This window comes from Felis catus, chromosome B3, assembly GCF_018350175.1.
Source record: "Felis catus isolate Fca126 chromosome B3, F.catus_Fca126_mat1.0, whole genome shotgun sequence".
NCBI lineage: Eukaryota > Metazoa > Chordata > Mammalia > Carnivora > Felidae > Felis > Felis catus.
Window position 1 is genome coordinate 46,879,749 of NC_058373.1, and position 25,252 is coordinate 46,905,000.

The 25,252-nt window shown below is 44.6% G+C and overlaps 1 protein-coding gene across 3 annotated transcripts in view; it reads right to left on the reverse strand.

The window, feature by feature from the left end:
• LOC101088492 (myocardial zonula adherens protein) overlaps positions 1-25,252 on the reverse strand; it is a 91,526-nt gene that overhangs the window by 30,264 nt on the left and 36,010 nt on the right. For 2 of the 3 annotated variants that reach the window (XM_011282897.4, XM_019832355.3), the window contains exons 6-10: positions 24,631-24,783; positions 20,646-20,771; positions 19,248-19,376; positions 14,959-15,038; positions 13,175-13,280 (exon numbers count right to left, since the gene is read on the reverse strand). In XM_011282897.4, the coding sequence (XP_011281199.3) occupies positions 13,175-13,280; positions 14,959-15,038; positions 19,248-19,376; positions 20,646-20,771; positions 24,631-24,783 (594 nt within the window). Of the gene's footprint in view, positions 1-3,351; positions 6,443-13,174; positions 13,281-14,958; positions 15,039-19,247; positions 19,377-20,645; positions 20,772-24,630; positions 24,784-25,252 lie in introns of those variants that run through there. The other variant, XM_019832356.3, reaches the window with a different exon arrangement.

Genomic DNA, 25,252 nt, shown 5'->3' on the forward strand with positions numbered 1-25,252 from the left:
ATGAAGAAAAAAATCATTTTCCCATTGAAAAACATACCAAAGATGACTAACTTCCAATTAAAGCCTCTCATCAAAACGCGACAACCAGGGTTAGGAATTCTAGGTAAAAGCAGTAAGATACTTTATTATGAGTCCCTGTAGACTTCTCAGCGGCTGTGAGAGTATCTGAAAAATTCACAAGAAAATAGTTTGAAGATTCCCATTATCATTTTCAGCCCCCCTTAGAGGCCCAGTGGATCAGTGAACCGACCAGGGCAAACATGGATCATTTGGATAGCCAAGAATCTTCTAGAGCTCACTTCTGGATTTAGTGTCCTTTTGCCTCCTCTTGTCCTGACAGGTCCTTGTTTTCCAACCAAACTCAGTGTTCCCCTCTGTGATCTAGAAAATAATTGTTCTCCTCAGCCTTACCAAAATAGGAATCCTGCTTGATGTCCATGTATTTGCCACCCCCCCCCCATGAAAAATGAGAATCATTGACACTCTATACTCTTCCTCTGAAAAGGTTTTTCATAGTTGCTACGGCTGCTCTTAATTCTATTTCAGAAGTCTTGTAACACTGTAATTTCATAGTTATTGTATTTTTGAAGTGCATTCTCCTTGATAAAAACCACCACAGTAAGAATTTAAAAAATAATAAAGTTACCCTGTTTTCCAAAAAAAAAATAATAATAATAATAAAGCACAGGGAAATATGACAAGATCGGAATCTGCCCTACACTAATGCAACATAAAAGAACCGTTTAAAAAGGACAAGGAAAATGGTGCATTATCTCATTTTGGGGGGGAGTGAAGGGAATGAATTAAGGCCACAACAAAACGAAACTGAAAAATTGCTAAATGAAGCTCTGAGTGGGGAAAATGAAAAATCAATGAAGGAATGGAGGGGAAAAAAGGTCCATTTTTCATCTTCATGATGCTTGATTGGGTTTGTAGAAATTCATTTCCAATTAATGTGTCTTGTGGCATTCAGCCAGGCTAGATATGAACAGGGCACATATTTTAATCAATTTTTTTCTATTAAGTTTGAAGTAATATATAATAATAGAACTATACCATTCAAAAGGATCAGTTGAAACTGGCTTCTGAGGTAAAATAATCTAATTTGGTTTGATTCCTATCTTATAAGTAAAGACAACCCAACTTCTCTTTCAGGAGAGGAATAGCACCCTGATTCTCTCAGGTGCCTAAACATGGTGGGCTACATAAACATCAGGGAAGGATGAATCAACTGGTTTTCCAACCTGAGGGAGAATAATGGACCACTGGGAAGGAAGGCCTAGGGGTGTCCTGGGTACCAGGGTTATTGCTGGGTTCACTTATTATTCTCAGAAACAACCCTAGGAGCGGTTATCCACTACAGAGGAGGAAACTGAGGTTCCTAGAGTTTTATTACCCATCATTCCCTCAGCAGTCCCCTCTGATCACCTCCGTTTCAGGCTCAGTGTTAGATGCTGGGAGCACAGCAGTCAGCTAGAAAGATCTGACCTTCACCTTCATAGGCCACCTGTCCTGGTGAGGAAGGCAAGCAGTAAGCAGAAAATGAAACTCGCAAGCAAGTACAATAAAGGGAGGAACACAGTGATGTTTCATACCCCCTAGACAGGATGCACCTGCCGACTGCAGATGGGGTGAGGGAAGGGGTCAGACCTGGGGGCTGAAGAGGGTGGCCAGCTCACCCCTCCTTGCCTGGGACTGCCCAGGCTTTAGCACTGGGAGTCTCATGTGCCTGGAGCATTCTCATTCGCTGGCAAACCAGGACAGCTGGTCACCCAAGACTGGATGCTGGCAGGGCTGAATCTAAGCTCATATCTCTCTGATTTCAAGGCTCTAGCTCCTTCTCTCCGCACAGTAAAGTTCAGAGGTCTGCTTCCACCCTCCCTATGATGACAACCCATCACTGCAATGCTGCCTGGAAATTAGGCAAGGCTGGGAAGACTGCTGACAGGTAGTTTCTTTCACAAAGCATTTGCTGGGACCTTACGTCTTTAGGCTGTTCTTTTTCCCTCTGACTTTAGAGGAAGAAAGTGGAATGGAGAGGTGGGGAAGTGGGCACTCAAAGCTTCTCTACCCCCATGCTTTCCTCGAGAGATGCAGACCCTACACGGAACAGGTATATCCAGGGAGAAACTTGTTTCAGTCTAATGTAGTGAGATGATGCATATGGAGGCATCCAGCTCCACACGTGTACACAGCTGGTGCTTTAAAAATGTTAGTTTTTAAAGTGTTCCTAAAGCTCAAGTGTCCTGGAGTACAGACCCTCACCTGCATGGGCCAGGGTTCTCCTGGGAGCCTCCTAGCTGCCCTTCCTGCTTCTCTCCTCTCCTATTCGCCCAGCACCTCCTGCCAGAGATATCTGTGGTCAGATCCGACCAGGCAAAGGGCATCACTGAGGAATCAGGAGCAGGGTAACACAGGATATTTTCTCAGCTTGGTGCTGAGTGGGTGCTCACCCACAACTGCTCACCCACAACTTATTATCACTCCCCACGGCAATCCAGTCAAACTGGATTAATAGCTCTCTGAACCCACCCTACATTTTTTCTGGTCTCCGTGTTTTTGTTTTCTTTTGTTGTCACCGTTGTTATTTATTCTGTATTTTGTCTGTCATGTCCTTTGCCACCCATTCAATCCCTGCCTAGAAAAATCCAATCCACCCGGCAAGACCTGGTCAAATATCACCTCCTCCCTAAGGCCTCTGTACCCATACCCACAACAGTGAACATTTATGGGCTCTGTGCTAAGCCCTTAGCATGCATTTCATCAATCAATCCTCCAACAGCCTCCGAAGAAAGTACTATTATGATCGTACTCATTTTGTTTGTGAGGAAACTGAATGCTGGAGAATAAGTAACTTGTTCAAGATAAAAAGCCGAGCCAAGAAAGGAGTAGGATGCAAAGCCAGGTTCAATTTACTCAAAGCCCATGAACTTAATCACTACCGTCTCCAGATTCTGTGTCACCAGCACACAGCTCATACCCCTGGTTAATACCTGTCATATTCTGCCTTGAGTTCTAACAAGTTTTAGGGTCAACCAGAAAGTCTTTTGAGGGCAAGAACTCGTCCACTTTTGCATTTTGTTCCTAAAAGACACTTCTAAAATGTTGACTAACCCATCAGGGCAGAAGAACAGGAATATTTAAAGACAGTGGCACAAGGAAAACAAGTCCAGGGTGATAAAGAGGTCATGAAAAAAATCAGTGGGGCAAAGATGGACTATTCAATGAGTGCTGTTAGAGAAACAAGCTTCCTGTGAGGAAAAAAAAACAAAAAACAAAAAACAAAAAAAACAAACCCACAAAAACAAAAACAAAAAAAATGGATTCCTATTCACAGTATATACACAAAAATAAATTCCACATGGATTATTCTTTATTTGTTCAACAAGTATTTATTGAGCACCTACTATATGCCAGTGACTGTTGCAGATGTTAGGAGCACAGCCAAGAACAAAACAGAGAAAAACCACTGCTCTCATGGAGCTTACATTCTAGTGAAGGAAAACAGACAATAAGTAAGCAAAATAGGTAAGTGTAGTATATATAACAGGATAAGTGCTACAGAGAAAGAGTAAGGAAGAAGATAAAGGGTATGAGTGTGGGAGGCTGTAATTAAAGATAAAAAACAAAACTTTCATAAAAGTATTACACAAATAACCTTACAGGAGACAAACAAGACACACAAAGCACCAAAGGATGGATACATTTATACCAAAATTTAAAACTTGTACATTTTACAAGATACCATAACGAAACGAACAAAAACATTGACTGGGAGAAGACAATAGCATGCAAACACATTTTGACAAACGATCGACGTTGGCAGGATCCACAGTTCCGACAGATCAGCAGGAGACAAGACAGCCAAACAGGAAAGGGAGCAAAGGATATGAACAGCCAGTTCACAAAGGCGGAAGCCTGAATGCTCAAAGAGCTAATGAGAAGATGCTCAGCCGCACCTGTAGTGATGAGTGGTCTTGGGCTGAAGCAAATCAAAGTTAAAGGAGATACTGTTTCACAAATGGCTACATTTATAGTCCAACCATGCCAAGAGGTGGTGAGGATGTGGGGAAATCCACCCTCCAGGTGGGTTCAAGTCCCTCTCTGGGGACCAAGTGACTCCAACTATGTTCCGGAAGTACAGAAGCAAAGAGACGTGCTTGGCATTGTTTGTAAAAGAACAGAAATTCGGAAACAAGCTAAGTATCGATAGGACACATGACAATACATTCACACAATGAAATATTACAGAGCCATTAAAATAAATAATTTATATTTATCTGTAACATCAGAAACAGGAATGTAATTGGGGGAAAACTGGAATAAGAGGTACAATAAAATCTACTTATCTATTATAAATAAAAATGCACATCCATTTGTAAACACCGAAGTTAGGCTAAATACTGATGACAAATACATATGTACGTAGTAAAAGCATCAGAACATGCCCTGGATGGAGAACAAATTGCTTCTGAAGAGGGAGAGAGTAGAGAAGATGGAAAAAGATCAGAGGAATAAAAAGACAATTCTTTGTAATGTTTTCTAGGACTTGGAAGAAACCTGAAATATGCCAAAATGTTAACACTCAATTCTAGAGGACAATACATGGGTCTTTGTTTCTAGCATTCTCTATGATTTTCCTTATTTACAATTTTTTCAATTAAAAAAAAGCAAATAAAAAGCAAGTGAAAGAATGCACACTGGCTTTGGAGCCAAAGGTCTTGCTGTGGCCCCAGGAGCACCATCATTTGCTGAGAGACCACCTGTTACTTTTCTTTAAGTTTTAGTTTTCTGGGATTAAAAAAAAAAAAAATTGTGCTAATAATATGCCCCGTAGAGGATTCGTGTGGGAATGTTAGGCCTAGATGCATGGGTTTGAGATGTGAGAAACATTCCGTAGCTGGTAGTTACTTAGAACAAGAGTGTAGCTGTACAAACTACAGGCAGAACGTGGGCACCCAGGACCCTGAGAAATATTTTACAGCCAATTAGAAACAATCTCAAGAAAGAGAAAGCGAATTCAATGACATTCACAAACAAAAGAACCTTCTCCCTCAAAAGAACAATTTGTATCGTAAATATATTAATGAGCACACGTCATAAAATGAACCTGCAATATTTCCATAATGCACAGAAAAAAACAAGTCTCACACATGTGGTGAGCTTCCTGGTACTTTCTAAAACCTTCACATTTTAGTGTATCCAAGATTTCAAAATAAAGAAGTGAATAATATGCTGAACGTGAGAATTTGAAACATTTTTAGTTACTATAAATGAATCCTGCCTCAAACTTCAGAGTGGCACCTCTTTGGGGTGGGGTTGTGAGTGGCCAAGAGACAAAACTCTAGCCCTAGAATCCACGGCTTCCTTCCCATGCACTGCCTACTTGCTAAAGTGGGGCAAAAGCATCTGAATGAGACACAAAGACAAATATTAACAGGAAACCCACTTTGCCAGGGAGAAGTCAGAGCAGAGAACCACCCAACATGGAAGGGACACCCAGCCCCTTAGGGAAGTCAGCCCCATCCACTAGCTTATTAGGCTAATACCACCCACTATTACTCCTACTGCTGCTACCACTACGCGTATTCAGGAACACTCTTAAGTTTTGATGACATCCCAGCACCTGTGGCTTGTCTCAAGGAGATCGCTATAAAAATAAAGCAGCTGTGCAATATATTTCACTTGAATATATTTCAGTCAAATAGATGTCTCTTTTCCTCAGATACACTTCTCCTTCTCATGAAGTTAGTTGAAGTGTCTACTCAGGTAGATTGCCCATGGGGATAAAAAGCAGACCAAACCTGGCTTAAGCAAAGAGAATACTAAGTTGACTCGTGCTTTTGATCTCCATTCAGGAAGGACATCCTCAGGGCCACCTCCCACATGCAAATATAATCAAACTACACTTCTTCAGTATTATCTGGACTGTGATCTGGAGGGGAGCATTTCCTTCCTGGAACACGGGAGGAGTTCTTCAAGCCTGCTTCCCAGCTCCTTAGCAGGTGTGCTTGGCCGCTTTTCTGTAGGTAAGGCTTCATTTTCCGAGATCTCAGAACCAGCCTCCACCTGGCACTTCCTGAATTATAGTTTAGTACTATTTTTCATTGCAGTTCTTTCTTTGATGCCTAGGAACCCACCGTTTCTAAAAATATTCTTTGAGTTCTCTTGTCTCTGCAGTGTGAGGCTGGACAGGTTGAGGTGACAATGTGTGGTGTTTTCACAAATGAGAGCCCTACGTGGTCAATTTTTCCTTCCACATCATGTCCTTCCTGTTTTGTTCGTTGGACTCATCACCAATACATGCCACCTCTTCCCAGCCGAGAAAGTACAAGATTCTTCTAATCACGAATAAACACAATTGCTTCCAACCCAGGCTACCATTTTATCATCTTCCAAAGAACCGGAGACTAAATCTGGAGAAGAGCTCATGTGACATGATCTGGAAACAGTTCAATGGAGTGGATTAGGGTCGTGGACTCAGTGCTATGGCTCCTTTACCCTGCCCCCATGTGGCTACATTATCACTGATGGGAAGTACTCTGAATCACTTCAACACAGGGCATTTGGCAACAATGTACTTTTGTGTTATGCATTTCAGCATAGCACATGATAGTTTTAAAAGTGCTAACAAATGGCTGAACCATTTAAAATGGAAGATTCTTAGGATGGGGAGAACTAAATTTTTTAAAATTATTTTGTATATAAATACTCTCCTCCAAGGACAGGCGGCTGAGATGGAACGCAGCACAGAGCACAGAAGAAGACAGAAGCAAATCCAGAAGATTCCATTTGGCTCAGAAGACTCCCAAAGAGGAAAGGGCAGCTTTGTGCATTAGTCAAGAAATCACCTCAGCTACTTTTGCTTTTAATTCATTTAGTTTGACTTTGGGTATACACAGCAGGAGTCCATTCACCAGGAATAATAATAATAGCAGCTAGTATTTATTGGGTATTTCCTATGTTCCAATCAGTATGTTATAAAGTATTTTATGTACATCATCTCATTTAACTCTTACAAAAAATCATTTTGGATACTGTTATTAACCCCATTTTACAAACAAGAAAACTCTTTGAAGGGTCCCCAACTAGTAAATGCAGGTCTGATTCAAAAGTCCTTACTCATCTCCATTTTCTATGCTACCTTTCATTTTTACCCATAAAGGTCTCTCACTGCACTTCTTCCTCAGTCTCTAACTGCAGGGGGTGCCTGTGAATTCAGGGCCTAGGTGGCAAGTTACATACATGGACTTGAAAAAAAGAGAATGCAAAAAAGCCCTGCTTTTGCTGACTGGCTCAAGAGCCAAAAACCCAAAACCCAGACCTCAACTCTCTGAAGAGTTCCTCGCCATCTATTCTCCCTGACCCAGGTTGTTTCACCCCAAAAAGTGTTGCATTGGGGCACCTGGGCGGCTCAGTTGGTTAAGCATCCGACTTCAGCTCAGGTCAGGATCTCGTAGTTCATGAGTTCCAGCCCCACGTTGGGCTCTGTGCTGACAACTCAGAGCCTGGAGCCTGCTTCGGATTCTGGGTCTCCCTCGCTCTCTGCCCCTTCCCAACCCTCCCTCCCTCCCTCTCTCTCTCTCTCTCTCTCTCTGACACACACACACACAAATAAATGAAAATTAAAAAAATTTTTTAGGGGCGCCTGGGTGGCGCAGTCGGTTAAGCGTCCGACTTCAGCCAGGTCACGATCTCGCGGTCCGTGAGTTCGAGCCCCGCGTCAGGCTCTGGGCTGATGGCTCGGAGCCTGGAGCCTGTTTCCGATTCTGTGTCTCCCTCTCTCTGCCCCTCCCCCGTTCATGCTCTCTCTCTGTCCCAAAAATAAATAAACGTTGAAAAAAAAATGCTTTAAAAAAAATTTTTTTTTAAACTGTTGAATTATGACATTAATTCCCCCAAAAATCTAAGGGATGATAATTAAATACTTTCATTTCATAGGAATTGCAAAAATGTTCTGCTTTGTTTTGCACTTGAGAAGCAGTCACTATGAATACTATTATTTCAACAAGGTATTGTGTTCTAAGAGGTACACTGTGACCAAGTGTAAGGTCTGCTGTGTAGACAGAAGCAGAGTGAGGCCAGACACCTGAACACACAAGCACAGAGGGAAGAGGATCCCTGAGAACCATTTCTGGTCTCTTTGTTAGTGGTAGGTTCTCAGCTTCCGAGGACAGTAGGTGGACTGGATTTTGTCCCTTTAAGTCTAGTATCTATTTAACAAGTAGGCCTCATCCATCTACCTTAATAACACCTCCTCTTCAGATGCACCTGGAGAGCGTCTGGAAAGTTTTTTATCTGGATACCACCAGGCCAGTACAGCACTCAGAGTGAGCTGTCAAAGAATCCTCTCCTGATGGGGCTGGCAAGGAGCAATAGATCCCCTGACAAGACCAGAAGATCACACATTCGGACAAGCTCTCCGAGTGTCCGTGCTTGTGGTCTCTGCTCACCGGTCTCCTTGGCTCTCTTCCCTTCAGCCCTTCCTACTCCAATCCAAGTTCACCACCAGCTTTGCACCTCGGGTACAACAGCTTCTCAGGGAAGCTGGCTCAATCTATTAACACGTGGAAATGAAAAATTCACAGCACTGGGGTAACTTGGTGGCTCAGTCAGTTGAGCATCCAGCTTTGGCTCAGGTCATGATCTCACGGTTCGTGGGTTCAAGCCCCTCATCAGACTCTGTGCTGAGAGCTCAGAGCCTGGAGCCTGCTTCAGAGCCTGTCTCCCTCTCTCTCTGCCCCTCCCCTTGCTCAGGCTCGCTCTCTCTTTTTCTCAAAAATAAACATTAAAAAAAAAAAAGAAAAAAAAATTCAGAGCACCGGTTCTGAATGCTGGCTGCACACTGGAATCTCGTGTAGCTTGAAAAACCAAAATCCTTGTAATACCCAGTGCCTTCTTCCCACCTCTGTCTGCCAGGTTTGGCCACGTTGTAAAGCCCCCCAAATGATTCTAATGTGCAGCCTGGGTGGAGAAGCACTAGTAAGAAAATCATTCCTTCTACCTTTGCACTCATTAAACATCTAAATCATAGAGGGGGACAAGTGGGGAGTGGAACTGCTTTCCGCAAAGGAGAAGTCTAAAGAAAGAATGCATCCTCTGCACTGGAAAGGAAACCTAGATGCTTTCCGTTGAAAGAACCATTTCGCCCATCACCATGGCAGTGGGAAATGAGAAGGAGGCAATAAAATGAAAGAAGCTATTTATTAAACTAACTAAGTAGTCACCTGAATAATATCATGGCCTATTGGCAAAAATGTAAGCCTCCCCCACCCCCTTTTTGAGGACAAACAAGAATTTGTTCTTTCCTCCAGGCAATTTTCCCCTTGGCAAGAAAGCCACTTTGCTTGGCTGGGGACCTCCTTGGTGAGAGCAGGTAAAGCGGGGTGAATGATCCTGCTGACTGAGGAGCTCACACGTAAAGATGTCCAGGCTTCACAGCTCTGGCCTCAGGCTCCGCCCAGCCTTCTGCTCCCCACCCCCATCTCCTGGTTCCTTTAAAGGCAAGCTAAAGAATGCAGATGGACTCAAGACACAGAACCTAACCCCAACAAGGCTTTTTCAACAGAACAAAGAAGCCCAAAGGCAAGGATTCTGGAAGGCAGGTAACACCAGATGGAAGACCCAGGAGGGCAGGACCACAGGTGCACTGACCCCCACCCCGCACCCAGCCCCCCCCCCCGCCCCCGCACAAAGAAAGTGCTGGTGCTTAGCTAGTGAACAGACAGATCACTCAATTTCCCTACAAGTGCTATTTTTTTTTCCAGTCTCTCCATATTTTCCAGCAAACGCTTAAAGTCTAAAAGGGTCATATACGGGCTTATTTTAACTTTTTTGTCAGAGCCAGAACCAGTTAGAAGAATTAGTGATGGGAGCAAGGGAGCCAATCCCTGACATCCACCACAAAAGGAGACTTAATTCGGTATTAAGATCTAGCCTAGTGGGGGTATCTACTGCCACACTTATGATAACACTTTGCACTGAATGTGACCCTATAAGATATATACAACATTTGATTTCACAAGGGCCCATCCTGCCCGACCTGCAGTCAGCCCATCTTATATGCACAAGTCCTCACTGACATATACTGTCCCACACAGTAAAAACCAAGTCCTTATCAAGCCAAGGATGGCTTAGTTTTTATTTGTGTATTATTGTTATTATTATTATTAAATTCTATTCTACTCAGGTTGAAGGAAATACATGGCTTAATATTTAAGGATTCCAAAAACCTCCATAATAATACCTTTTTCAGTTTTAAGCTGAAAAAAAGAAGCCCACCTCAGTAAACTAAGCTTCTTCACAGACATTGGGGCTAAAATGATGCCAGCAATGGACAGAGACTGAGTCCCCACCCTTGGGAAACGTGAGGCTATCACATGGCTAAGCTTTCAGGCTTCATGTGAGGGAAGCAAAACTGTCCCTAACATCTGCCACACATAAAGTTTGCCTCTACTTCTAGGTCAAGTTTGTCTCGATATCTAGAGAGCTGGGGTTCACAGGTATAAACTTCTCAAGTCAGAGGTTATGAATTTGCGATTTGGCTTATTATGCAACGTAATGAGGAGATGATAATAACAGCCCAGTAAACAATAAAGCATTCTTTATATAAGGAGCTTCTAGCTCAACTCCTAGATCACTAGGAATGCACTCGTGAGGAAGGGCTAAATACCCTCCCAAGGCAGCCAGTACTAGGAATGTTTTCTTTATGTGAAACGAAAAGCTGAAATTTGCCTCTTTGCAAGTGCCACCCAGTGGTTCTGGCCCGGCCTTGCATTGCAGTATTACTTAAGAATACATTCTCTCATCTCCATGGCTGTTTTCTAAGATGTGAAATCAGCTCTCATGCCGCTCCTTGGCCATCTCTTCCCCCAGCCCTCAGCCATGCCCTGAATCACAGCAGCTCTCAACTCCTTTCTTTCTCCCTGCTCTTCTAAATGTGCTCCTCTGTCGATGTCCCTCTTCCATGTTTCTAACTTAAAAGAAAAAAAAAATGTATTCACATCAACGGCTGCAGCAACTGATATTTTAAATCTTTTTTTTTTCCAACGTTTATTTATTTTTGGGACAGAGAGAGACAGAGCATGAACGGGGGAGGGGCAGAGAGAGAGGGAGACACAGAATCGGAAACAGGCTCCAGGCTCTGAGCCATCAGCCCAGAGCCCGACGCGGGGCTCGAACTCACGGACCGCGAGATCGTGACCTGGCTGAAGTCGGACGCTTAACCGACTGTGCCACCCAGGCGCCCCGCAACTGATATTTTAAACCATCCTTTTGTTGTGTAAGTTAACATGGAATACTGGGCAAACACATTAATTCTTAGCATCTGATTTAGATAGTTTTAGTTAGAATAAAAAAATCTCTTTTCTTTCCAGTCTCCATGCACTGTCGAAACCCAGCTGTCCCCTAGGTGGTGCTCACTCTGATGGTGCCACCCTAAATGTCAGCGTGTGATTTCATTCTGACGACTGCATCTTCTACACCACATCATCGGGACTTAGAGAAGTCTATCCGGGAGATAGTAAGTCACAGGTAGAGAAGCAAGGCATGGACAGTGACCTTTATACACCAACCTATTTTCATGTATTGATTTTCCCCTACTCCCTTCAAAGCGGTATGCCTGTTATATTCCAGAAGTTAGAAAACAGAATCCTAAACTACTTGACTGTGTCTCTTTAAGAAGTATCTCTGATTTGGGGACTGATCTTAAACCCTTACAGAGACTAACTGAAAAGAAGCCAACTAGTATGAGGTTTGGTTCACTGGTTCCCTAATACATGAAAACAATGCCAAGTTGAGAGAAATGCAGTGCTCTACAGTCAAAGAGCCCCATGGAAACAGGGCCAGCCTTGCCCCAGACATCTTGCATGTGAAATTCAGAAGCAGAGAAGCTATGATCTGACATCCATGGTTCCCCAAGTGCTTTTCTCACAACTGCTCCAGCCTGCCTGTGCTATGGGAGTGCACAGGGACTCCTCCTTCCACTATTCTGCTCCCTGAGGCTTGCAGATGAGCCAATATAAGGCACACAGGACTTAACGCAGTATGAATGGATTTCTTGTTTAGGCAAAAGATTTCACCTACTGTATACATTTATCCTTCAAGAGAACAAAGTAGCCCTCCACAGCTTCACAGTTCCCTGACCCTAACCTCACTCCACCAGTATCACCAACAGTTTACAGATTAATGAAATAGATATACTTTTGGTATCTTTGTCGTGTGTGTGGTTTTTACTAGAAGTAGACATGCTTTTAATTGTAATGATTCATTAATAAAATAGATAACTTTTCAGAGTAGTGTTTAATATAAGGAAAATGTGGGGTTTTTTTTTTTCAGTTTTTCCAATGCCAACCAATTGTTTAATTAAACTAAAAGCCTTTTCTTTGCAAGATAGAGAATCAGGTTGCAGGGAATTCTTATAAGTCTGTTAGTACTGTTCCTTTTTTCTATCCAATTTATTAATTCAGCAAGAAAGATACAATAACACGAGATTAGCTATACCACAGCTTGGGCTTTCCTCTATCGAGCACCACGAGAGAGAAAGAGAGTTTAGTAACACAATTAAAATAATTTGTTTTCCTCCTGCAGAAATATTAATGTTCAACTTACCTGTTTTTTTTTTTCTGTTTAGGAAAACAGACAAGCAAGCTATGTCCAGCATATAGTCTGATATCCCACAGACAGATGGAGAGAGAAGAGATAGAGAAGACACGGAGGGAAGAAGGGAGAGGAGGAAGGAGGAGATGGAGAGGGGAGGGGAGAGAAAGGACACCTGTCCACAGAGGAAGGAAAGATGGAGTGGTCGCTGGGAGAGAGGCAGCCAGGTACAAAGAAGTGCAGAGACCTGACTAAAGGAAACTTTTCCTGTCACACCCTTGGGTCCCCTGGGCTGCAGGTGCCCATTTGGGGAATTGCTGCCCTCTGAAAGTGAGTGACCTTACGACTGTGCTTCCCAGTTGTCTTAACTATAACCCTCTGATCTGATTAGAAAGATAATCACCAGCCTGCAGGGGGACATATGAGGAAATTTTCCTCTGGGCCACGAAGACAGTGGCCTGAGCACATTCACTTGTGAGCCACACAAAACTGAGCTGAGAGTCACATCCAGATCCAGGGCCGAAGTGTCCCCATAACAGACAATAATGCTGGCCCGTGACCTTTCACAGCAGCTTACCTCCTCAACCATCTGTTTGACTTTCTTCTGCTGGCAATGCACCATGTCGTCTAGGTGTCTGATCCGTTCCCGGAGGCTGGCAGATGCCTCCTCCAGCTGCCGATACCTGACCGAAAGAGAGCAAAGAGGCACGGAGTCCTAAACCAAAGCAGCAACACGAGCAAGGAGAGTCACCGCCCAGGGAACACTGGCAGAACAAGAACGAGAACTCCATCATGCATCGTGTCTCCTGGGGATGAACGAGGGCTCGACCACCCTGCTACAGGAGGAACCATGGGACTCTTTCTCAAGCTCCCACTTGCAAGTTTTACCTTGTTTAAGGACAGTGACTCTACTTTCCAGGGACTAAAACAGATATTTTTTTTGCACCACTTACAGAATGAGGGGCTTTCTGTTCTGGAACTAATACAATATTGGAAGACCCAATAAAACGCCTTGATTCAGATAACGGAGGAGGAGAGGAGTCTAGTATGCAGAACACAATATCTGAAATCAAGTGGCCGAGTCCTGGGAAGTCTGGAATTGTAGTCTTCCACACATCATTTATTTTGGGAAAATGGGGAACATGTTGAAGGACTTTCTCTGCCTCAAAACAGATTGGGCTGCATCATAAAACATTTCATAGTTTTGTTTTAAAACAGCACAAACTGGGGCGCCTGGGTGGCTCAGTCGGTTAAGCATCCGACTCCTGGTTTCAACTCAGGTCATGATCTCGCAGTTTGCGGGTCTGGGTCCTGTGTCGGGCTCTGAGCTGACAGTGCAGAGCCTGCTTGGGATTCTCTCTCCCTCCTCTGCCCCTTCCCTACTTGCTCTCTCTCTCTCAAAAATAAAGTTTAAAATAAATAAATAACCAGCACAAACTATCTTCTGACTTTGCTCCATTCAATGAAACCAGAGGAACCAGCAGGCAGACGCCTCAGTTCTTCGGGGCCACTGGAATGGAGCACTGGACAAAGGGTCTGGTGGGGTTTGCTGACCACTACAGCACTCTGCTAGGTCCCTCCTCAGCACTACGTTCAAATCTACAGCAGAGTGAAAACTGTGAAGTTGCCAAGAGGCAAGAAAACAGATGTTTTTCGGCGTGTACCATATGGCAGGCAGCATGCCCACCGGCTCCCTCACTATTAATGACCCCATAAGATGGGCACTGCCATAGTCACCGCAACCCCCTCCCCTTTAAAAAGAATTCTCAGTTTACAGATCGGCAAAGAATCTCAGCTAAATTAAGTAACTCGTTCAAATTGCTCAAATCATCTCCACTCGTTTTCCTTCACGAGAGGGCCATGCATGTCCTCTCTGCCTTCTTATTTCTAGAGGGGACCAAGTCCTGCTCCCTCATTTTCCATGCAGGGCTTTATATGCCCATAGCCAGGGGACGAGGCAAGGTCTGAGTCAACAATGTTTGGAGACCAAAAAAGGCATTTTAAAATTAGTTTCCACTGCCATGGTATTAGTCACAGCTACTGAGTTTTCTCATCAACAAGGTGCATCCTGTGGAGTCAAAGGTTACGAAGAACATTTATAGACTGAACTTTTGCACCCAAGACAGTCTGTGGTGTGCTCCCCCCGTGCTAACAATCAACCGCAGGCTGGAAGACGTGGCTGTGAGCTACTGAAGAAACTGGCCCTGCAGTGGAAGCTCTCAGGCCAAGATTTTACAAACAGAAGTCTGCAGCAGGGATGGCCAAATGAAGGAACAGGCGAGGAAATGGAGAGCCCACAGAAACACAGCATGGCCGCCCCAGCGTGTAAAGCCAGTACAAGATAAAGGGCAGCGGTCTTACCTTTCCTTGTCAGAACCAGTTATTTCCCCTGACATTTCTGTTTCATGCTCCAGGAGCTGTAGCTGTAGTTGATGGCGTTCCTAAAACAGACACCGACATTGGAATCAATGAATTCCAGGCTGGACAGGGAATGTGTATTGAGCAATTCCAGCGCTGGTCAGTTCAAGTTCCCTGTGGCATTTCCACATCCACTCACCACAGTCCAAACAGAGCTCAAAAATACCAAATCTCTTGGATTGCACTTACAGATGTATTGGTGAATTAGAGACAAATATGCTGGAGGAAGCCAGATTTATTTTTTAAAAAAGGAACCAATAACTTAGGTTCAGGTATCTTGTGAAAATTTATAGTTCTAAAATATGAAAATCAATACTCTGAAGTCAGTGTCCTATGATATTGCAAAATACTTGATTATTTTCTGCATTATCAAGAAAAGAGTCTCTGGGATTTGGGTAACATCCTATACACTAAGCTGGTGGGGTTTATACAGGTATGTATGTTCAGTTGTACCAATGTACTGTGGTAGTCAGAATAACGGATGGCCGCCCAATGATGTCCACATCCTAATCCCTGAAACCTGTGAATATGTTGCCTTACACATTAAAAGGAACTTGCAGATGTGATTAAGTTAAGGGTGTCAAAATGGGGGAATGATTCTGGATTATCCAGCTGGGACCTTATTAAAGGAGGAAGAAGGGCTGGAGCCAGAGATTGGAAAATGCTACACTGCTGGCTTGGAAGCTGCCAGCTACAGCCCTCAGTCAAGGAATGCAGGCAGTTTCTAGAAGTTAGAAAAGGCTAGGAAAAAGGGGCACCTGGGTGGCTCAGTCGGTTAAGCATCCGACTTCAGCTCAGGTCATGATCTCACAGTTTGTGAGTTTGAGCCCCACGCCGGGCTCTGTGCTGACAGCTCAGAGCCTGGGGCCTGCTTTGGATTCTGTCTCCCTCTCTCTGCCCCTCCCCTGCTCGCGCTCTTTGTCTCTCTCAAACATAAATAAACATTAAAAAAAAATTTAAGTTTATCCAGAAAGGTAACATAAGAACATGGACAATTACTTGTGTGGACAAAGTAGAAATTGTTGACAAAATCGTAGCATCCATCATAATTGCTCTAAATACATTAGAGCAAATTTGCTCTAAATACCAAAATTGCTCTAAATACATTACAGATGTTAGTGTAACAGATTTCCTTAAAATGAAATTTATCAAATTCTGCTCATGCTATTGGGCCCTAAGTATTACTGTGCCTCATCGTTATTCTCAGAGATTCTCCCAACAAGTTTTTACCACCAAATTATTAAAAGCAAATCTTTGACAATCTAACTCCCGTAACTTCTGATGCCACAAGCTGTGATACCCAAGAAACAGACCAAAGAGATGGGGGAACAACCCACTCTGGCAGGAAGACCGTATTATCACTGACGGATAAAAGAAGACCAACTTCAGGTGGGGTTCTGATTTTGTTTTTAAATCTCTCCAGCAGGGCACCTGGGTGGTTCAGGCAGTTAAGCAGCCAACTTCAGCTCAGGTCATGATCTCATGATTCATGGGTTCGAGCCCCACGTCAGATCCTCTATCACCCTCTCTGTCTGCCCCTCCCATGCCCTTGTATACACTCTGTCTCTCAAAACTAAGCATTTTGTTTAAAATAATCAATCAATCTCTCCTGCAAAGACCTTCTTACCGCCCACCTGGGCAGAATGCTCCCCTATTCTCATATGGTTGCCTGCTGGCTGGAAGTTTACAAAAGCCCTGAAATAATAGTGACAGATGTCCCACGAGTGAGCCCCCCAAGGCAGACTCAAAAAAAAAAAAAAGCTGTAATAGAGTCAGGGCTTTTCTAAACTGATGTACAATAAATTTTAAGTCAACACTATGCGACAAGTTCTTACATTTGTATATAACTGTGAAACCACCACCCAAGCACATAATGTTACCTTTTCCACAGCAGGGTCCCTGAGAGATCACACCCCTTAAAGATTTCTACTAATCAGAAAAGAAAGGTGTTTTGAAAATCCAAAAATAGGAGCAAGCAGGATATGACACTGCCACAGTTCATGCCTGTGGACATGCTGTTCACATAGTGTGTGAGAGAGATTTGGCACAATTCCCGCTCTGAAAGAGGTACCCCTGAGGGAGGAGGAGCAGTCAATTGGAATACCTAATCCCAGCTAAATAAAGCTAGCATACCTCAAGCCTAAATGGAAAAGAAGATTTAGAAAAAGAACAAATCTTTTTCTGTCAGAAAAAGGTGACACGACTTGAGGAACATCATGTGTCACATAAATGCTGACAGGGAGGGCCGGCCTTACCACCTCCCCTGGCCTCCCGCCCATTGCTTCTCACACAGGCTCCATGTGGAAATCAGTGGGGAAAAATGCTGGACACTCTCAGAATCCCAAGGGTACAAAGAAGATAAGCCAGGGGCGCCTGGGTGGCTCGGTTGGTTAAGCGTCTGACTTCAAATCAGGTCATGATCTCGCGGTCTGTGAGTTCGAGCCCCGCGTCGGGCTCTGTGCTGACCGCTCAGAGCCTGGAGCCTGTTTCCGATTCTGTGTCTCCCTCTCTTTCTAACCCTCCCCTGTTCATGCTCTGTCTCTCTCTGTCTCAAAAATAAATAAATGTTAAAAAAAAAAAAACTTAAAAAAAAAAAAAAGAAGAAGAAGATAAGCCATAAAAAAGGCCCAGCCAAGAAAAAGTTGACTGGGGACAGACACTCAGGCAAGTCTGTGACAAAATCGAATCAGAGACACACATTTCAGAGCCACTGCTATATGCCAGGCAACATGCTTAGCACTTTGTGTGGACTTTTCTCATTTACTCCTCACAAAGCCTTAAGAATTATTATTATCAGCATTTTACAGAAAAGGAAACCCAGTTTGGAAAAGTCAAGTAACTGCCCACAAATACAAAGAGAGGCACGATTCAAACCCTAGGCTGCCTGATTCTAAAACCTGTATTTTTAGCCACCCCACGGGCAGTCTCTGTAAGACAGCATCCTGTTCAAAAACACAAGCTGCCCGCTCACTTTGTGCTTGTGCGTGGTAGGAAAATCTGTCATCCACAGGGAGCACTTGCATGACTAGTATCTTCTCTTGTTTCAGGGAAGCAGAATGCGGGAGAAAGCTCACCTATGTTCTAGAAAAATGCCATCATGGCACAATCTTCACGACTACCGCCTCCAACCTACACTGATGTGAGTTGTAAACATACAGTTTTACCCTCTTCTCTTCAATAAAAGATAGGATTCCGTTTTCCCAAGGAAGAGAGGTGAGGCAATAATGGATCCTTCGCTTTTCTCAAGTCTCTCCCAAATAAAGACAGATCCTAAAGCAGAGGCCCCCACAAGCCCTGAAGCTGAATCCAGAACACTGAATTTAATGCCATTCCCACCCTGGTTACACCTCACCTTGTCCGGGGACTGTACAGGGGCCTATGTTGCAGATACCAGGGGTAAGGAGACCTCTCTCAGAATCACTGGAAGCCTAAGTGTTGACCTTGCTCACACTGTCATTATCCCTTGCTCATCACCAGCCTCAGAATGCTCAGCATGAGTTACTGGGTACTTCTATGTCACGGTCCTGGCAGGTCACTGCTATTCTGCAGACCCACATGCTGGTAAGAGCCATCCTCCAGAAACCAGCCACAGCTTTGGCCTAAACTACCACTCCTCCCCCAGAAGTCGGCTGTCACCTGCTAAAGGTCCCTCTTCCCTCTTCTTTCCGGCTTCTTCTCTTTCCTCTCTTCCACCCCTTCTTCCTGTTTTCCACTTTCTGCCTAACTTCAGCTTCCTCCCTTCTCGAAATTGGCTTCGTTATCTCAGTTCATCTCCCGCCTTCCACAGCCTACCCCATCCCCACCCGGACACAAAGAAAATGTGGTCTCCTCCGCTCTGCCATATCAGAGAAAAGCCAACCTTTCAGATGCATGCCCAAGAAACAGCACACTCAGGGTGTTGCTGTAACATTTAAATAAGGTTTGGTTACTCACTGAGTAAACGAAATTCATGCCTGGGACCCCAGCAAAGCAGGGTGCTAAAATATTAATTTTTATAAATCATTACAGGTGGAATGTTTTTTAAAGCATCAAAATAATTACCAATGAGAGTTCTGTTGGACTTCATGCTTTTCTTACAGCTTTGTCTTTCCTGTTTAAATCACAAATCGGAGGGATGGGAGGGATGGGTGCTGAGGGCTTCTCACACCTTCAGACAGGCCTGCAGGGGACTGCAGAGATGGGGTAGGGGGGTCTGGGCAAGTGGGTGCTGGGCCAAGAGCAGTGTCTGTTACCTTTTCCATGCGCTCAATCAGCCTGTCCAGCTCTCCAATCTTCTGGTCCTTCTCCTCCAGGCTGATCTCCGCCGCCTCCATCTTTTTATTGGCTTCTTCAATAGCTTTCAGAAAACTATTGGTTTCTTCCTGCCAAAGAAACACACCGTCCTCAGCACAGCCATGGAGTCTAGGTTAGGCTGCTAACTAGGGTCCAAATGGTGCTGGCCTTGCTAAATCATATCTCTTTTTCTTTTTCTTTCTTTTTTTTTTTTTTTTAATTTTTTTTTCAACGTTTTTTTATTTATTTTTGGGACAGAGAGAGACAGAGCATGAACGAGGGAGGGGCAGAGAGAGAGGGAGACACAGAATCGGAAACAGGCTCCAGGCTCTGAGCCATCAGCCCAGAGCCCGACGCGGGGCTCGAACCCACGAACCGCGAGATCGTGACCTGGCCGAAGTCGGACGCCCAACCGACTACGCCACCCAGGCGCCCCAAATCATGTCTCTTTAAAAGCATAGTCTTGGGGCTTAGCAGTGCTGTGAACTCAGATCATGAACTCAACTCCCATGATTCTGGTTCTCATACGTAAATAAAGAAACATCACGTGGCCTTTTAACGGGCCTAGTTATATTTTCTCCTTTCTCCCTACCTGAGTCCTTATGTCTGAAAAAAGAAAGGAGTCTACAAATGTTCTTTCTCCCTTGACTGGATGCTTGAAGGGTCACTGTATTTGCCCACAGTGCAAAGTGGAGCAGGGGCCACATGTGGAATTGAATGCAGAACGTCCAGACTGTTCTCCCACAATGCAAAGCACCAACTCAGTCAACCATTCAGACATCTACTGAGCTTTAAGAACACAAGATAAGGCAGCCACGGACTCCCTGACTTCAAGGAACTTGTACTCTCTCCTAGAGAACCCAGGATGGGAGACGGACAGTCCAACTCTAATAACAGGAACAACAGGATGCCGCAGCAAGGATCGGAGAGAGAGCAGGGGCTTCCCAAAGACAGCGGACACTTCTAGTGAACGGGAAAGATTGCACTCACCAAGAGGGTGGCATTTTCAAGGCCTTTCAGGAGCTTAGGTGGGAGCAAGGGCAGGGGAGGAGGGTATTTCAGGTGGAGGAGCAGGCGGAGGGGGGAAGGGCGTGGCTGCAGGTAAGTCAGGGACCTGCCCGGAGGCTGGCTGGAGTGTACTTGGAGGCAGAGACTGGGGGCCACTGTGGGAAAAGAGGGGGATGAGCAGAGGAAGGGAGGCAGAAACGGGGGAGTGAGCAAGTGAATAAACAACCTGCCCCTCGCCGTGTTAGAGTCCACGGACTCCCCTCCAAGCAGAAGCCCTGCTACGCAAGCCTCGCCAGCAGTAAGGAACCCGACGCTCCCTGCTGCCTCCTGGGCAGCTGTGACATACACACCAGCAGAGCCTCCTTCTCGGCACTGTGCTTCCGCTGCTCTTCCTGCAGCTTCTCCTCGTACTGGCTGTACAGCCTCTTGGTCATCTCTCGCATCACCTCGGCGTTGGCTTCCTGGGAGGATTCCACCTACGGAGACACGCATCTCAGAGCTCCAGCTCTTGCAGGTTCCGTGGGAACCAGCACCTTTTGCACCATGTGTGTCACCTGTGGACACGCTGGGGTGAACCCCCGGACCAAGACTCTGCGGGAGACAGAAGCAGCAGGAGCTAACGGGAGAGGGACCCCGTTGGGAGGAAGGGAGAGGGCGAGTGGAGGGGCAGAAAAAGAGCGAGCAGTACCTCACACTATGGTATCAGGACAAACACATTCCACACGAGTGACGCTTTCACAAGACAGAAACATACCTAAGTATCAGCCCTGGTTCCCAAATTTAGCCTTAAATTGAATTCTCTCGAAAATGTGTCCACGATTTGCCATCTTCTTAACCCCTTTTTCTTCAATGACTTTTCCTGCCTAATGTCTTTTGATCCTGAAGTTTTATTATCTTTTATTCTATCAATTTCAACAAACTTTTTCTCTGGATAATATTTCCATGCCCTAACTGGCATCAAAATGATAAGCTTTTTTAATTCTCAAGTATTCTGTTGTGGGCCCAAAAATCAGTACATCATTAGAATTGGGTCAGAGTGTGATAAATTATAAATTAAAAAAAATTCATGGGGTGCCTGGGTGGCTCAGGCGGTTAAGCATCCAACTTCAGCTCAAGTCATGATTTTGCAGTCCATGGGTTTGAGCCCTGCATCGGGCTCTGTGCTGACAGCTCAACCTAGAGCCTGCTTCAGATTCTGTGACTCCCTCTCTCTCTGTCCCACCCCACTCACACTTTGTCTCTGTCTCTGAAAAATGAATAAACCTTAAAAAAATTCAAAGGTTACCTGTAGAAGGAAGGAAGGAGTAAGAGAGGAAAGGGAATATTACAGATACAGATATTCTATTTCTGAACATACTGTTTTGTAGATTTGACTCTGAATCACATAAACTGTTTATCTGTTAGCAAAAAAAATTAAATTCCAAGAAATTACCTACCAAGACCATTCGATGGGCAAAGAATAGTCTTTTCAACATACAGCACTGGGACAAGTGGATAGCCATATACAAAAGAATGATGTTAGAAACCTAACACACCATATCCAAAAATTAAGTCAAAATGGATCAAAGGTTTAATCATAAAAGCCAAAACTATAAAACTCTTAGAAGAGAACATAAGGTAAATCTTTCTGACCTTTGATGAGGCAATGGTTTCTTAGATATAACACCAAAAGCACATGTGACAAAAGCTAAATTGAGGGGCGCCTGGGTGGCTCAGTCAGTTAAGTGTCTGACTCTTGATTTCAGCTCAGGTCATGATCTCCTGGTTTGTGGTTTCGAGCCCCACAACGTGTTCTATGCTAACAGCACAGCACAGAGCCTGCTTGGGATTCTCTCTCTCTGCCCTTCCCCCCACGCTCTCTCATTCTCTCAGAATAGACAAATACACTTTAAAAGTTGAAAAAAAAAAAGACATATAGAAAGACTTCATCAGTATTTAATATTAAAACTTCTGCACTTCAAAAGGATACCATCAAGAAAGTGAAAAGACAACCCAGATAGAGAAAAGATCCACAAATCACATCTCTAATAACTTGTATCCAGCATATATAAAAAAAAAAATGTACAACTCAATAATAGAATATAAATAATCCAATTTTAAAATGGGCAAAGGAACTAATAGGTATCTTCTTTGGGAAGATACACAAATGACCTATAAGCACAAGAAATATGCTCAACATCATCAGCTATCAGGGAAACACAAAACCACAAAGAGACAGCACTTCATACTCCTAGGATGGCCACAAGCAGTGAGACAGTAACAAGTGTTGGTGAGGGTGTGGAGAAATCAGAATCCTAGGCTGCAAGTGTATTTCTAGATTATTTTTCAAACTGTTTGGCTTTTTTCCCCCACCATGTGCACCCGGTACTTAAATTTTTGTTATGTCAGAGAAGCCAGGAGGGTTTTGAAGACATGCTGCCCACATGAAGTTGAAGCTGTCCCATTAGTATGCTGGCCCAAGAGCACCTAGGAAACACTTCAGCTCATATAAGAAAGCTGGAGTCAGCCTTTCTACCTTGTTCTTCCCCAAATACTGCATTTGGAAACATTTCCACTTGATCTGGGGAACACTAAGCCAGATCAGGCTAGTGTTTATGTGCAGTTCCAGCTTAGGAGATAAAAAAAAAAAAAAAGGCCAGCAGAATTGTGGATGAGCAGAGCAAAGGCTGGAAGCGGCTGGTGTTTGCTTTCTGGATATGTAACCTCTGGATAAGGAAGGTATACTTCAACCTCAATAGGTTACATGACGTTTATTTCTAAGATTTCACAAAAGTCTCTCTTGGCGCCCTCTAATTCAACCTTCTCCATCACTGGAGAAGTTCTGCTGCAAGGGCCACAAAATGGGATATCCTGAACAGCGATTATCATCAGCTGGGAGACATACAATGTGTCCTGCACCCCATCTCCACTGCGCACACGGACTTCTAGAAAGGGCTCTGTCCCTCCTGTCCTGATCTGCATCTAGGTCGTGTGAAATACTCTGAGTCCTGCAACTCTTTCTGTGGGGGTTGGGAACACTAGTGAAGTACAGCATCAGCCTTTAAAACAGGCAACTGAGGATGAGACATGGCGTAGAGGCTTGGTCTCCGTGGAAGCAGCCAGACCACCACACTGCCTGATGATGTCCCTGGACGTCTGACACCACACCGTCCCAGAACACACAGGAACGTACAGGGCAGACATGTATGGTACGCACTGAATACATGTTAGTGGGATGAACGACTGGATCAAGATCCTACGCTGAGAAAAAGACTTAAAACAGTAATTTTGGGGTTTTTCAGCAACACATCCCTTTTTTTCAAAGTAACTCTTACTCAGAAATACAATATATGTAATAATAAAGAGAAGAGCCGCCCTGCTTGAAGCAAAGCAAAGAGGAGAAGATCTGCTCTAGAGCTACCTGGTCAGGGTGGCTGGGTTGGGCCAAGGGGACTGTGATGGCACGAACCCGTGGGATGAGAATCACTGCGATTACACAGTGCAGGGTGGCAGCCCCCCGCCCCATCTGAGGCAGCCCACACAGAGGGAGGGCCACATGACCACCTGTCCCAGTTCGTCTCCATAAATCAATTCTTAATAGCACCACCTTTCATTCCCAAATGTATTCTGCTTTGAGCAATGAATTCTATGGATGTACTATCTATGAGGCATGCTCCTCCAGGACTGCCTAATGCTGTGTGGAACGCATTTTAAAAACCACATACTTAAGTAAAAACAAATTCATTCCGGAAATAATTTGCTGAGTGAATCCTATGAGCCCTTCTCGGGTCTGCTCCTGCCAGTGGGTAGGAATTCAATCTTGTGTCAAATGTGGAAGGGGCACTAAGACCTCCAAGGCATTAGAAGCCCAGCTGAGGAATAAGCCCAGCCTGGTGGGCAAGAGGAACACTGTCCAGAGCCGTTGGTCAGCCATCAGTCTTCTTCCTGCATGCTCTTAGGCTCTTTATTATCAAACCAGACAGAAAAACCTAGAGATATCAGAGCAAATCTAAACAGTGGGGCTTCTGAAGTCCTAGGTCTGTGGGCACCCCCAGTGCCCTCTCCATATGAAACAGCAGTGCCATGGTGACTGTCTCAGCAGCCCTTGAGGCCACTGGGGCCAGGAAGAAGTGCCCACTTGGGAGTATTCGTGGTGCACCCCAATCTGGACTGACAGTAGGGAACACAGAAACCCCCTCGGTGCCTTCGAGCCACACCCGGTGGAGCCGGCCACTAAAGGGAAGGAAACGCCAACTAAGAAAACAGAGAAAAGGAGATGGAATGTTGAGGCTAGGAAGAGAGAGAAAAAGGAAAGAAGAGAAGGGTCAGGCGGGAGTCTCTGCCTCTACACGTTACCTTCATCTTCAGCAGCTGGTTTTCAACTTGCGCTGCCTCCAACTGCCTCTGCTTTTCCCGCAGCTTGTCCATGGATGCTTCATAGGTCTGCTGCAGATTTCTGATCTGGTCCTTAATGGTGCTATTTTCCAAAGTAACATCCACGAGGGTTTTCTAGTGGGATGAAAAAAAAGCAAAACCAGATCTGGCGGTGTGAGACGATATGGCCAAGTCATGCACCAGGACATCCCTTTGCCATTAACCACTGAGACAGATGTCAGGCCCCAACAGTTGCAAGCCGGGACCCTGGTGTCTAAGGGGCTGTGGGTTCCCCCATACCATGGTCAAGAGGTCTGCAGCTCTGTAGTCAAATGGGCCAGCGAGCATCCCCCGTGACACCCCACAACCTCTGCCCACACCGCTTGCTACTGCTTAGGATGGACGGAAATGGGTTAAAAGGAGACTTTCCAAGGAAAAGTATTCATAACCCATCATTTCACATGGAAAAAAATGGGTTGGAAAATCGTGGACAGAACAATCCTATTTTGAAAAGGAAAACGTATAAGCATGTGTTCTTATGCCTCTCTGAAGCCTCCTCAAATCCTCAGCCTCCAATTTGGATAAAAAGACTCCCATTCCTAAA